The 16,287-nt window shown below is 34.4% G+C and overlaps 1 protein-coding gene across 1 annotated transcript; it reads right to left on the bottom strand.

Moving 5' to 3' along the window:
• Positions 1-1,823: 1,823 nt before the first annotated feature.
• On the bottom strand, positions 1,824-2,999 carry LOC123686691. Its single transcript, XM_045626956.1, has one exon. It carries the CDS (start codon positions 2,997-2,999, stop codon positions 1,824-1,826), a length of 1,176 nt encoding a protein of 391 aa, XP_045482912.1.
• Between the last annotated feature and the right edge of the window lie 13,288 nt (positions 3,000-16,287).

The raw sequence follows: 16,287 nt of genomic DNA, 5'->3' as shown, positions 1-16,287 counted from the left end.
CAAACGAGTGATTTTCTGAAAGGATCACCCCGTATATTTCGACATATTTATGGCTTTAAATATATCTATGATTCATGATATATCACATGACGGAAAATATTAGAGATATTTTTCCATCGGCACAGAGTTGGGGTAATTGAATAGTAGAAGTAGAAATTGAATTTATTACACTGTATTTTGTTTTTTTCATGGCAATAACGTCATTCCTTAAAAACATCTAAACATTATAGATTTTTGAAGGAAAAAATTCAAAATTTTTTAAATATTCATTCCAACTTTTTTCAATAAATATTCTGTCATGTAACCTCGAATAAAGACTGAAGGTGACCGACTTGCATGTGCAATAGCACCCAATAACGCCTACTGTCCGGTGTGCATGACGCTCAACATCAAACTGAGGTTCACGTCTTTCTCCTCGACGTCGTTCAACCCTTCTCCGGCCATCATGTGCACCTAAGGAGACTCGAGATTCATCAGAAAAAACGACCTGATGCCATTCCACATTCCAATGTTGACATTCTCTGCACCACTGTAATCGTGAACCTCAGTTTGATGTTGAGATTCATGTACACCGGAAAGTAGGCGTTATGGTATGGGGTGCTCTTGCACATGCAAGTAGGTAACCTTTATGGTGAGTTTATTCACTATTCCTAAGAACTAAGAACTACGAACTAAGAACTCATCTCGGTAGTTCTTTATTTTCACGCCCTCGTATTTTTCACTTTTTTGTTATTTTTCACAGAAAATGTGCATTTTACAATGATTCTTGATGGTTTTCGATGATGGCAAACAAGTATACAGGGTGTAACTAAATAAGTGTAAAACATTTAGGGAGGTAATTCCTCATCGAAAAAAAGATAGGATCTTTTATATAAAGAAACTTCATTGGAGCATCCCTTGTTAAGATACAGTCCCTTAAAGGGGGTACATAAAATGTGTATAAAAATTTTTTTCACAAAAAAAGTTACAATATTGAAATTAACCTGACGTTTTTTACTACCGAAAAGACACTTAGCCAGTAATTTATTTGGTTTACCCCATGGATGTAATAGCTAATAGCGACCTAATAGATAGATTAGTTTCGTATTTTCGCAGTTATGATGACGATGTATCTCTGTAGTTGTTCGTGAAATAATTTCTTACTGCGAACTGGTTCATTTTGGGCAAAACACACAAGAAACATTTTTTGTTTAGAATGAAACAGGCTATCGGGAATAAATTTTTAAATGGTAAACGAATAATAAGACAAAAAGTTACATTGGAAATAAATTTTATGGGTTGCGTTTTCCACCCCTCACAACCATGGGGTAAACCAAATAAATAACTGGCTAAGTGTCTTTTTGGTAGTAGAAAACGTCAGGTCAATTGCAATGTTGTAACTCTTTTAGTGCTTGTGAAAAAAATTGTTATACAAATTTTATGTACCCCGTTTGAAGGGCTGTATCTTAACAAGGGATGCTCCAATGAAATTTCTTTATATGAAAGACCCTATCTTTTTTTCGATGAGGAATCACCTCCTTAAATGTTTTACACTTATTTAGTTACACCCTGTATTTTGCTGATTTGTTGAACGGGATAGGGAGTGAACAGGGGTGCTGGGTGGGTAAGAATTTTTGAAGAAACGTTATGAAAATGGTGATTTCTATGCACATTTACTCTTAAAAATATCTAACATGTAAATTTTTATGACGTCATTCTCAAAAACAATTCTCGTGTACCTAATCCTTGTCGTAAACCAAATTGCGAGTCACTTATATCCCTTTCACATTTCTTGTAAATTCTCTGCTGTATGATTTTGAGGAATATTTTTAAGGTATGGCTCATCAGGCTAGTATGTGGTCTTCACATTTTCTTGCATTGGTCTTCTTAGGCAGGGGAATAAAAGTCGAACACAACCACTGTTTGGAATAATGACCTGTCTCATATATAGTGTTAAATACTGTGTGAAGTGCTGTGATGCCTCTTCCGTCCAGGAGCTTAAGTATTCCTGAAGGAATTTTATCTGGGCCAACCGCTCTGTTATTTTTTGAGCTACGTATTGCTTTTTCGATCTCGTCTTTAGTTATTGATGGGCCGGTTAGTGAGATGTTGGAGCCAACTGGGGGTCTGTCATCCTCAAACAATTCTTTTATATACTCTTCCCAAACATTGGTTTTCTCTTTGCTCTCGAGGACTATCTGGTTGTTTTTATTGTCTGTTACAGTAGTTCTAGCTTTTCTATATATGCCAGCAGTCTCTTCAAGTTTTTTATGCAGATTGAAATTGTCGTGTTGATTTCTTATTCGTTCAATTTCCTTGCATTCACTTTTGAGCCATTCGTTTTTTGCTATTCTTATTTTCGATCTAATGAGCCTTTGTATATCCCTGTACATGTTGTTATCATTTTTGTTCTTGTGCTTCCGCCTTTCATCCATTGAATACAAGATCTCATCTGTCATCCATTTTTGCTTTTTGTTCTTTACTTCATATCCTAATCTGCTTTGCATTGAGTTTGTTATAACGTCCATTACGTTCTTCCAAGATTCCGTTAGCCTGTCTCCAATACTCGATGTTATTACTTGAATTTGTGAGTTTATCTCATTAGCCTCTTCAGATCTTATTATTGGGTCCTTCATTTTTTCTAACGCGATCTGTCGCTGTGTGGTCGACTTTCTCTGACTTGACAAAGCAATTTTCATGACGGTCGTCAATAGCACATGATCAGAAGGAACATCCGCCCCAGGATATGTACAAGTTCTCTTGATGGTTGAACTGAATCTTTGGTTAACGAGGATGAAATCTATTTGGTTACGAACTATATTGCCTGTTCGGTCCGCTGGAGATTTCCAGGTATATAGGCGGCGAGGGTGTAGATCAAACCATGTATTTGTTATTTTCATGGTTTCTTCTTGGCAAAATTGTAGAAGTCGATCACCTCCCTCATTTCTTTCTCCCAGTCCGTAGGATCCAACTATTTCTTCAAATTTTCCTCTTCCTATTTTGGCATTGAAGTCGCCCATAATCAAGTTAACGTCATGTTTTTTAGTCAGTTTCAACAGTTATTTGATTTCATTATAGAAATCTTCCACATCATGGTCTGGCGCTTCCGACGTTGGTGCGTATACCTGTATTATGTCATTACATCATTTGGCTTAGCTCTAAGTTTCAATAATGCAGTGCGGTCCGAGTATGGTACAAAATCCACGAAAGATCTCAGTAGTTCCTTAGTTATAACGATTCCCACCCCCCTCCTGTGTTTTGGATTTTCAGTTCCAGAGTAGAAGAACACTCCATTTTCCACGTTGCACCTCCCCACACCAGGCCACCAGGTTTCAGCAACGCCCAGGACATCAAGTTTAAGTATGTTCATTTCACGTGTGAGGTTTGTCAATTTTCCAGCTTCAAATAGGCTTCTCACATTCCAAGTTCCAATCTTTAGTGGCTTCCTCAAGTTTGCTCTCGTGCTGATTACATTTAAAACCGTTCTCCCCGGAGATCCGATTGGGGAACTATTTATACCTCCGGAAAATTTTGAATTAAATGTACTCATGTTATTGTCTTGGGAAAAATAATAATAAAGGTGGTTTCCCGTTGCCGTCCTTTATGTCAAATGATAGCTTGTAAATCGGCCGCCCATTCTGGATCAGACGCCGTTTGCAGCCGCCCAATCTGGGAACACACACTGCAGTGCTAGTTTTGGTCCGCCCCGAGTATTTGATTTCCTCGATACCACCCATTACATGGGAGGCATTCCCCTATCCGTCACCTGGGGAGGCGCCCGATGGGGGACTAGCAACCCCTCACGGGAAAACTAAGAACTAAAGCTAAGAATTGAGTGGCGTTCATGCACTCTCTTGTTAGTTCTTAGTTAAGGCATGCGCACGTGCTCGAACTACTTTCTATTTGTTCTCTACTTTGATGTTTGACATCGATATTGATTGTGAAAAAATTAAATTTAATTTTTTCAGATACACTTAATACTTTTCATCGATAAACACGAATAACGGAACATAAAATGATATAAACTGGTAATCGTTAATATTGAAATTCTATGCGGCGCACGCGCACTCCTATATTTTACCTTAGTCCTTAGTTATGGTGGATTTATACACCAGTCCTAAGAACTAAGACTGAACCTAAGAACTATGAATTGAACGCTAACAAATCAATGAGGGCGTTTATGCACGTTTCCTAAGAACTAAGAACTAACACTAGCAGGCCAACTGTCAACTAAGAACTGAGGGCTCAGGTAAAATATAGAAGTGCGCGTACGCCGCATAGAATTTCAATATTAACGAGTACCAGTTTCTATCATTTTATGTTCTTTATTCGTGTTTATCGATGAAAAGTATTAGGTGTATTTGAAAAAATTGAATTTGATTTTTTCACAATAAATATCAATGTCAAACATCAAAGTATAGTTCTTAGTCCTTAGTTCTTGGGAACGGTGCATAAATCCACCATTAAAAGTTGGTCAACTTTCTAGTGCTAGTGTTAGTTCTTAGGTAAAGTGCATAAACGCCCTCATTGATTTGTTAGCTTTCAATTCTTAGTTCTTAGGTTTAGTCTTAGTTCTTAGGAATGGTGCATAAACCCACCATTAGTCTTTGTTCGATCACATCACAGCGCTGCGTTACCTTTAAGAAATAGTGGAGCCATATGTTCTTCCTCACCTTAACCGGCTCGAGAATCCAATATTTCAGCAAGGTAATCCCTGACCTCATGTTGCCAGAGTTAGTTTAAACTTTTTCGAAGCAATCCATGTGAATCTTTTGCCATGGTCGCCCAGATCTCCCGATCTTTCGCCCATAGAGCATGTTTGGGACATCATGGATAGAAGGCATGGAAATTTACCCCAGCCCCCACAAGACTTTGGCGGCTGCGAGCCATGAAGTACAAGTAGCTTGGGATACTATCGATCAAGAAGAAATAGACCATTTTATTGCATCCATGACGAGACGTGTTGGGGAGTGTATAGATAATCGCGGTGAACCAACACATTATTAATAAATGCATCAAAAAAGAATGTAAACTCTTCCTTTTTTTTGCCAAATTTCAATCATTTACTCCTTGCTTCACTATCTATGTTTTACCAAAAAAAAATTTTAAATTTAAACATCTCCTTCTGGGTGTTGCAGTTTCTTTGTCAGTTAGTATATTTTCTAAGAATCGAATCATTTTCCCATTTTTCGAATGATTATGGAGTTTATGAATCGAGCCATCTCTCCACACTGCATCATCAGCTGCAGGTTAATCCACGAAGGCAGCTCTTATATTTTCAACTTATTATTGAAACCTGATGCAATGAAATTAGTAATACCTACTAAGAACCTGATCCGAACAATATATTTTTTTTCTAAACCCTTCCTGACACTTCTATAGAGCATATTCAATTTATTATGGTTCAATCTCCTCAGTTTATTGTATGAAAATATCATTTGCTATACCGAATTAATAAACAAACAAGCTTTATATCGGAGTAACATTTTATTGAGAAGTTACTAATTACGCCATCGCACGGAAAACGTGATCTGAATATGCAATTAAAAATCGTTGAACTTATCTGAACTCATACTTGGGATTCTGGAATTTTTCACATCTTTATCACTTGGAAAAGGGTAAGTACCGTAATGTGCTTATACATTTTATTGGTCCGTATTATAAATATCTCAGCAATCCTGAACATGAGACAGTTTTACATCATCAGAGCGATATCTAGCTGAAATATAATATTTTGATCGATATGAAGAACACCGTCATTGCTATATTTTTCGTGATGTTTCTTTTTGAAGCATTTTCCTCTCCTATAGAACCGAAAGGTAAGATTTTCTTTGAATGTATGTTTTTTGTTCGCTTGTTCCTGGGAACATGTGCTCACACTATCAGAACCATAGAAAACTCGAGAATAATATCGGAGAAGTAATATACAGTAGAACCTCGATCATCCGGCCTAATGGAGGGGAAACGGTTCCCGGATAATCGAAAAACACGGACAATCGAAATTCCTCAAAATACGCACAACAACCATGAAAATTAGAGAAATGTATGGGGTACAATTATTTATTAAGCAACAAAATCAATAGAATCATAATATCATATAAAAATATACAAATGAAAAACAAATTTGGCATTGGTACCTATAATACATCGAATGTATATATTTTGGTTGAAAAAGTATGTAATTTTTGTCTGTCTTTTTTTATTATTCATCTTGGAGCAAATGTGAGCCCGAATTTTCCTCAAGTGGAGGACATTAATTTAATCCGTATCATTTTCCTGCTCTAAATAGTGCATCAGACCATTTGCAAATCTCAACGCGTCTTCGGCAGAAACAGTGTTTCTCTAATTCTGTGGTTATTACGTTCATTCTTCCACATCTTGTAGAAGAAAATCGTGGTGCGAGAATATATCAGAAACGCACAGTTTTCATGGTTATATTTTATTATTATATGTTGGTACTCCGAACTTTCCGCCACGGCTTTATCTATCGATTCATCAATTTGCCTTGAAGAAATCAGTTCACCCAACCAACATTTTTCAATGCAAAAATCACTAAAAGATATTTATGGAAATATTTCATTAATTTCAATAAAAATGCAATGAATTAGAGAAAATAATGTATAATACTCGTACAGAAGGCTCATTCTACCACTCGTCCATTCAAAAACTCGCCACTTCGTGGCGTGAATTTTGAACTCGTGAAAGAATATCAATGCCTTCTGCACTTGTATTATGAATAACTATTTCCTGCGTGGAAAATTCTTCAACACTTTAATCGACAATCGTCTGTATCCATACAGTGGTTAGGTTGGGAAAATTTTGATGCGATTTCTGAATCATCCAGTATCTGATAACCGGGTTCATTTAAATCCGAATTTAGCCATTCCTCAACATCATCGACTAAAACATTTTCAAATTATACCAAATTATTACTATGGCGCATGCGTAATGAATTGAATCCCGGATAATCGAGTGGATGTCTGCTCGTGGGAACGGATGAGTGAAAATGTCGACGAGCACGGATTACAGAGTAAAACGGATAATAGGAGAACGGATAATCGAGGTTTTACTGTAGTAGGTAAATATTTCCGTGATTACCCATTTGATGTGATTAAGATTTTGTGTGTATATAGTGAATAACCTTATCAAGTAATTTGCGAAATTTTGATTCGATAGCAATGTATCATAATAACTATAGGAAATACAAGGAGAATATCGAAAAAACCTAATATTCACTGACATGAGATATTATCCAGTTGAGATTCTGCTTGTTCATATCGAATAACAATTTCAAACTTTTTGCAAAATTACCTGTTGAAAGTGTCGTTAGAACAAAATATCAAAAAAAAAACGAGGAAAGCACTGTCAAATATTTTTTGAAATTTTCACTGGTTTTAGTAACACGATCAAATAAAATTCTAATTTGTAATTTTACATCTCAATTCAAAATCTCCACCGAATCATGTCTGTTGCCACAGAAATATCGATTATTTATTTTGCAGTATTCTTTTTCAGATTTCTATATGATTTTAATGATATTATCAAATCGAAGTTTAGAACGTAGCATGAATTTTTTTTTCATATCTACTCCGAAAATCTCAACTTCGTCAGTTTTGTGGTCATGAAAATATTGGGTATTTTTTTTTCGATGGGTGTTCGATCAATATGAAATTTTGCATGTGGCTCAATATTGTTGTTTCACATCTTAATGAATTTCAAACGGTCAAATTTACTGAAACGTTTGTCGAATTTTGTCCATCAACGAAATCAACCGAGATCTGAACCTACCGTGATTATACAAATTGCGGTGAATAGTTATTAGGTTTACAACCAGACCAATAGAATCGAATTTGAGGATGCATTTGTTATCTTTGAGTCGAATCTGATTGTTTGAGAATATTTCCGGCTTCAAATTCTAAAGGGTGTTTTTTTTAGAGCTATAGAACTTTAAATTGCAATAAAACAACGATGGATTATTCGATTGACATGAATTTTATTCATACACAAGATAATCTTGCGGAATTACATTTTAAATATGATTTCTGGCATATGACCGCCACGGCTGGCTCGGATGTAGTCCAATCTGGACGTCCAATTTTCGATGACTTTTTCCATCATTTGTGGCCGTAAATCGGCAATAACACGGCGAATATTGTCTTCCAGATGGTCAAGGGTTTGTGGCTTATCCGCATACACCAATGACTTTACATAGCCCCACAGAAAGTAGTCTAGCGGTGTTAAATCACAAGATCTTGGAGGCCAATTCACAGATCCAAAACGTGAAATTAGGCGGTCAGCAAACGTGTCTTTCAATAAATCGATTGTGGCACGAGCTGTGTGACATGTTGCGTCGTCTTGTTGGAACCACAGCTCCTGGACATCATGGTTGTCCAATTCAGGAATGAAAAAGTTAGTAATCATGGCTCTATACCGATCACCATTGGCTGTAACGTTCTGGCCATCATCGTTTTTGAAGAAGTACGGACCAATGATTCCATCAGCCCATAAAGCGCACCAAACAGTCAGTTTTTCTGGATGTAACGGTGTTTCGACATACACTTGAGGATTAGCTTCACTCCGAATGCGGCAGTTTTGTTTGTTGACGTAGCCATTCAACCAGAAATGCGCTTCATCGCTAAACAAAATTCGCTTATGAAAATCGGGAACAACGGCAATCTCATTTTGGGCCCATTCGACGAATCTACGCCTTACTTGATGATCGTTTGGCTTCAATTATTGCACGAGTTGGATTTTGTAAGCATGCAAACCAAGATCCTTCCGCAAAATCTTCCATAAAGTGGATGGACACAGATCCAATTCCTGTGCTCGATGGCGGATAGACTCATTCGGGGCTTCCTCAATGCTACGCTCTACAGCAGCAATAGCTTCTTCTGTACGCCGTCTCTGGGGATGCGAGTTATCAATAAGAGTAAACATAGTGCGCGATACGTATTCTGCACAGAACCATTATTTTCGAAATGAAATTGCACTATTTGCAAGCGTTGTTCAGGCCTGAGTCTATTCATGATGAATTGCCAAACCGAAACTGAGAATAAATCACTTGACAGCTGTTAAATCGGTTGCCATCTTCAACAGTAATGCCAACTTCAAGTTATATACCTCGAAAAAAAACTCCCTTTATATTTACGGAAATGATAGAGCAATCTGTTCGAAGATTGAGCGTTCAAAAATCTTTATTGTCAAGTGTTCAGCTTGTCTCAGTTGACTGCTTTTAAACCGCAAATATTTTTTCAGGTGAAATTCTTCATAGATTTCGTAGATTCACTTGTGATGTCTTGAGTATCGAAGCAGGAACCATCAAGATTAGCCATGCTGCATGTGCATTACATTGTGTCGCCCTTGACTACAAGGGAGGGTATTGTAACGACAAAGCAGTTTGTGTCTGTAGAAATTGAAGATGGATTAGCTATATAAACATATAATATAATCATGTATTCATGATATATCTGTTAACTCCTTTTGAATTTACCTAGATCTACTTTTTTCTTTCTTTATCTAATTTTCATGTTATGTTCGTTTTGAATAAACTTTATTATTATTATCATGTTTTCCTCGATTCTTGCAAGAGTTGATTAAAGAAACTCTCAAATATTACGTTAGGAACATGTGATGTCGGCAGTTACTGCGTACACATTCTTCCAGAAACTTGCCCAATTCTGTTCTTCTAAGAGACCTGAAAAGGCAGAATTATTCTTTTCTATCGTCACAAGCGTAAGTACATTACAAAATCTGAAAGTGACAACAATGTCGAATCGTTCTTTAAACTCTTGTAAATATTCTGTCGATTAGAGTGTGGTCACTAAAATCTTTATGCTTTCATTACATTTTCCAGAATAAGCTCGGCAGAAACTATTACAGAATCCGTGCAGCTTTTTTATAGGTTACTATATACCTATAGTAACGAATAAAAAATTCATGTTTTGTTTTTTGTTACTTTTCATTCATATTTTTTATTCCAAGTGAATATACTGCTCCACAAAATTTAAGGAAGTTCAGACATTTCAAAAGTTTGCATTTTGTTTCACCACTTATCATATATGAGATATGAGAAACCAAAAAGCTATAAGAGAACATTACATGAAATGTTGTTATATCTTATTTCTTGTTGGTGCTATAAACTTGAAACAGAAACATAGCTACCCACTTATTCGAGTAGAATCTCCAATGGTGTGATAATTTGTTTATCATTGGAACTGAGTTATAATACAAACTTTTGTTTGTTTTAATCGTTAACCATAAAAATTTCTGGCACAAAGAAAAGCGCTTTTTTCCCCTCTTCAAAAGCTTATAACATTAAATATGTTAAATTATCTAAAGTTTCTAATGCAAGAAATAATTATATCACCCAGGATGCAGAGTTTATTACGAGGTTTATTATAACAAACACAGTTGAACTACTTACTATACAGGATCTAAGTTGAAGAAAGGCCGAATCGAAAAGTGACCTACTTAAAACGACGCGACGGTACCTTGGTCCTTGCCCTGTAGATTGGGTTCGATCATAGAGACTCATGCGCATGATTGATTCTGACAATTATGACCTCAGCATGATGTGCTTAGTATTTTATGGTCTCAGTATTACATCAGCTACGTATTAAATTATGAATTGCTAACATACATAAATTTCTTATCAAACCAAAAAAATCATCCAAAATTTCAGTTTCTCACGGCAAATCAACTAAGCGCTTATCTATGCTTATCTGTTTACTTCAGAAAATTAAAATATTCGGTGGACACCACGGTCGTCGTTCACAGATTATAATAGATAGACACTTTGGTTGATTTGCAGTGGCGACGCTATGGGGGTGGGGCGAGCCCCCCTAAAATTTGACATAGTAAGGCTAAATGATCAGCAGAACAATAATTTCGCTTTACTTTGGCCCCTCGAATTTGAGGACGGAACCTTATTATCATTAGCCTTTTCAACGAACGTTCAGAAACTGATGAAACAACGATGATAACTTGAAATGTAGCTCTTTAATTATGAGTGACTGTTCATAAAAAACATAAAGAAAGTTAATTCATTGAATATTTCTTCAGGGATTTCCATTTCTGGAACAATCCCATGAAAAGGATCTATCTATCTCGAAAATTACTATTTTCTGATCATAAATTTTTATGCAGTGTTAAACCATATAATCGATGTTCATTCATTCAACAGACAAGTCACCTACATCGATCAATTCAACAACATTTGCAAATCATTTGCATTAGCATAAACGGTGATTCAGAGGGATCGACAGGGGAGTGTCTCAGTTCCAATAATTTTGTTTCGCAATTTGTCACAATACTCCACCAATTGCTTATATGTACCACAATCGAATATGCCCGCTGCTAAAATCGAGATATAATTATTAACGAAATAAATCACCTCACCTATCTCGAATTCTGAAGAACATACTCATTCCTGCCGCAATGAAGGAATTTCACCTTTGTCTTAGTACGAATGCAGTAACTCCATTTGGTCATTTTGAAACTTTGAATTATAAATAAAACCATTTATGTCTTTCCTGGGTGACCAAACCGTTCTTAGAAGAATTTTAATTATGGTCAGAATGATTGGACCTGGGGAATTGTACGAACTAATTCTGCACGCGTCTAATACTTCTATAGTTACTCGGATAAAATGTTGATTTGCTGCTCTTAATTCTTTGTGTAATACATTCTTCGCTATGTCCGCAATTTTTTTGACCTTTTGTGCTCATTCACTGCACAAGCAAAATGAAATACTGTAGTTCTAAGTCCAACGTCTGAGAAATAAGTTGAATCGATTGAATAAATTGTTTCATTCATACAACTTGGCATTGAGAAAATGAGCGATAAAAAAGAGTTATTTATTTTACTAGGCAGCAAAGTAGTAGATTGACTGCGTCGGCTAATAGTTCATAGCCGAGTGTAGCTAGCAAGGCTAAAAATTCAGCCAAGGAAGTCAATCTACTTTGCTGCCGAGTTGAAGATATAATTTTTTCTCCGATTGTTTTGAATGATATATTTAGAATATTGTATTTACGAATTATTATGTTAGACTAATTTTTTTTTCCTGTAGTGATAAATGTAGATGAAAAATGTTTGTTGCGTAATGTTTTTGTATGTAATTGGTTGTGAAATTGATGAATTTAAATTTTGTAGAATGAATTTTATTTTTAGTCACGTACAGCAAATTATTATATGTAATTATCTCTATTGCTTGTTTATGTTTATTTGAATCTAAAATAAACATCTATTTATCTATCAACACAAAATTTGATAGAAATTGCAATTATTGGAGTGGTTGGTTTCTATAGTAATGTATATGTAGATACATAATTGTTATACATAGTTTGACAACTTATTAAATTTCTAACAGTTTTGTGGAAAAATATCGGTATGTTTATAGTATGGACAGTGATGGCAACTTACTCTTCCAGAGATAAGGGATGTGGCAAAAAATATTGATTTGTAAAAAAATTTCAAATATTTTGTTTCCATTGAAAATAATCATTTTGCTACCAAAACAGAAAAGTCCCCACTTTGCTGCCTAGGCAGGAAAAGTATTATTTTGCTGATTGATATGTGCCTCCAAAATTAGTGTTTGCTGTCAATCGCTGAAAAATATAATATTCCCTTATATCATCAGGTATAGTTAATAATTATAGTATAGCTGATCGTTTTTGCATAACCAAATAAAATGGTGATACGAGTATTATGATATATGTTCAGGGTGTTTCACGTAAGCGGGTCACCAAGCAATATTGAAAAGTGACCCATCAGTACGATAGTATTTCTCACGGGATATCCAAATATGTTATTGGAAAAACTATCGAAGATAGGCATGAAAATTTATTGAGGAAAAACCGTTTTTCTGAAAAAAAACTTTGTTTTGCAAATTTGACTGGTTTTGAAAATAAGAAAGTCTAAAGACAATTTCCCATCAATTTTTCAATGAAAATTTATTTCTTCGAAATAATTTTCATATTTTCTGAATGCTCAATCGTTTCTGAATCCGAATATGTGAATATAGTGGTAGTTTATATTTATTTCAAGCTATTTCATCATTCAAAATTAACCTTAATAAATTCAGATTCCATATTCGGAAAATTTTATAATAGAAACCACTATCGCAAGAAGTTGAAGGAGAAGGAGAGAGAGAGAGATTATAATCGAAATTCTATATTTTAGCTCTTATTATAATCGAGAAAGAAATCTTCAAAATTCAATAACTTTCCATGCCTTGGTTCGCTAGTTAGTTAGTGACATATTTAGATAGCCGTGAAAAATACTAATATTGTGATGGGTCACTTTTCAATATTGCTCAAAGGATAAGCCACAAAATCTAGTGACCCGCTTACGTAAAACTCCCTGTACAGGGTGGGCAAATTTCGATGTTTTAGCACTACAACTGTTAAACCAGAGGTGATAGACAAAATCTGATACCCCATTCTCGTTCCCTTTTTCTGAGAAACTAACAAGAGTAGCATTCATTTTTGGCCACCTTTTTCTGTTTTCGAGTTATGAGCGAAAATTGGAAAAATGGCGATATCGAAAAACATTTATATCTCCGTTAATACTGATGATAGAACTCTGAAATTAAAACATCATACAGGCACGTTTTTACGTAGCATTCAGTGGCGTGCTCATCTTTTCGAAAGGGTTTTCAATTACGTAGCTATGGCCCAAAGTTATGTTTTTTCAAATGGGAACACAAGATTTCTGTGCTATTTTTTGAAAGATTAATTTTTCCTGATCAATATAAATAATAGAAAATGGTCAAGAACCTTTTTTTACCTAAGAGTCTCAATATTTCTATGGTTTCAACTGTTGACGAGCATAAATAAATTGAGCTTCCTATAACAAGAGAAGTGTCCTTTCTTTAATCTGATTATTTCTATGATTTTTACTGATTCACTTCGTAATTAAATTGTTCAATCATATATGCATTGTTTCATGTACTATTTGAAATGGATTGGTACTTGTGCGTATTCATTCTGGAGACCTATGAAAATAATCTTCTGATGCATCCATCTCATTACAACTCTTTCTATTTATTATTTTTATTATTATTATTATATTATTATTATATTATATTATTATTATATATTATTATTTATTTTTATTATTATTATTATATTATTATTATATTATATTATTATTATATATTATTATTATTATTATTATAATTGAAACAATCGATCCTGTGGATCTTTTCGTTATTTCCGAATCTATTTTCAGATAGAAAATTTATGAAATATACCTAGATTCGAATTTTGTAGTAATTAGTAAAAAGCATAGGAATAATCAGATTGATGGAAGGACACTACTTTTGTTATAGGAAGCTCAATTTTTTTGTGTTCATCAATATTGATATAATAATAGAAATATTGAGACTCTTAGGTAAAAAAAGGTTTTCGATCATTTTCTATTATTTATATTCATACAAACCATACAATGTCATATATTTTTGAAATCAGGAAAAATGAAGCTTTCAAAAAATGACACAGAAACATAACTTTGGGTCATAGCTTCGTGATTAAAAATCATTTTGGACTGACGAGCACGCCACTGGATTCTACGTAAAAAGTGCCTGTATAATGTATCAGTATTAGTGAAGATATAAATGTTTTTTGATATCGCCATTTTTCCAAATTTCGCTTATAACTCGAAAACGAAAGAAGGTGGCAAAAAATTAATACTACCCTTGTTAGTTTCTCAGGAAAAGAGACCGAGAAGTGGGTATCAGATTTTGTCTATCTCCTCTGGTTCAAAAGTTGTAGTACTAAAACATCGAAATTTGCCCACCTTGTACATATACCTACTACTGGCTTTCAATTCAGTTGATACACCACTACATAAGGTAATGAACCAAATAAATCAACTCAAAAAAGAAATCATTCTGCCAAGCAGAAGGAACTTTTTTATTTTCTATAAATTATTATTGCTTATGAATATATCGAATATAAATGGATCATATTTGCCATATTCGGTAATTTCGATGTAGACAGAAAATAAATAGAAATTTTAGTTGTGTGATTTCAGTTGCCATAGTATTGAATATAAAATAGTGAATCTATATCGATAATTTTTCTATTCAAGAGCAAAATGTATATATGGATAATATTATCTGTAATTTTGATTTGCCATTACCTAGGTTCTTGCAACTCATACTTGAAGAACCATCTCACAGGAATAGTGTCTTTTCTATGTGAAAAATGAAAAGCGGTTAATTAAATACCGAAAAACATTGCAAATTCTTCAATTTCCACATTAAAGAGTCTGAAATCATCAAAAAAAAACACTTCTCAAAACTGAGACAATATCATACCTGCTCGTATATTGAGAGTAATATTTCGTCTAGGTTTCAGGGAATCATGTCGTGGTAATTTCAAGCAAAATAACATTTTGACTATCTATGGATTGTACATTTATAAGATATTGATGTTCATGCATAAACACCAGCATTATTTCTGTAGTCATTTGAATGTTAATAACACTAGAAGAATACATCCATTTAATTTTCCGGTTCATTCTTTATCTTTAACTGAAAAGGGACCGGCATATATGGGTATTAAACTGTTTAACAGTTTACCAGTGAACATTCAAAGGTTATATGGTCATGGGTCTTTCGGGAAGTCTCTTTATTGTTTTCTTTTAAATATTGAGCCATACAACATTGAAGAATTTTATTGTTCAAGTAGGGATAATGTAGTCAATATTTGAAATATTTTTTTGTTTTTCTTTTTTGGATGACCTGTTTTCCTTTCTACTTTGTATATATGGGAAATCAATAAAATATTGTTATTGTTATTGTTATTGTAACCTAGGTCTTCTGCGACAAACTTCAGCTCTCTATTCATAAGCTACAAACAAATCTTAAGAGTTGATATAAATTTTTTATGTTTGAATAATATTCGAAAATTATTAGATAGTATTCATAACTCCTTCAATTTATCAATATTATCCAGGGTAGGTGTACTAAAATAAAAAATATATCTATATCCTAAAATATATTGTTTCGTTTGACTTAATTGAATTCATAACTCCGAAGCTCCAAGGAACAGGAGTAAGGGATAAAAAATGTTGAATTTTTAATGAAATTATAACAATATATATTTACAATGACATAATCATACCGTGTGGACCAACGAAAAATTTGCCTCCCGATTTTCCATCGATTGTATGTCGCCAATTTTCGAGAAATGGTTTCGGTTTGAAGGGATATCTCTCATTGAAATTGAACGCTAACTCATTCATGCGCTAATTTCGTATATATGTATATGTGATCTATAAGGGCGCAGTAAGCGAGTGAACAAA

Source organism: Harmonia axyridis, chromosome 1 (assembly GCF_914767665.1).
Source record: "Harmonia axyridis chromosome 1, icHarAxyr1.1, whole genome shotgun sequence".
Classification (NCBI taxonomy): domain Eukaryota; kingdom Metazoa; phylum Arthropoda; class Insecta; order Coleoptera; family Coccinellidae; genus Harmonia; species Harmonia axyridis.
Note: the sequence above shows the minus strand (reverse complement) of the source record. Positions and strands in the feature narration are given on the sequence as shown.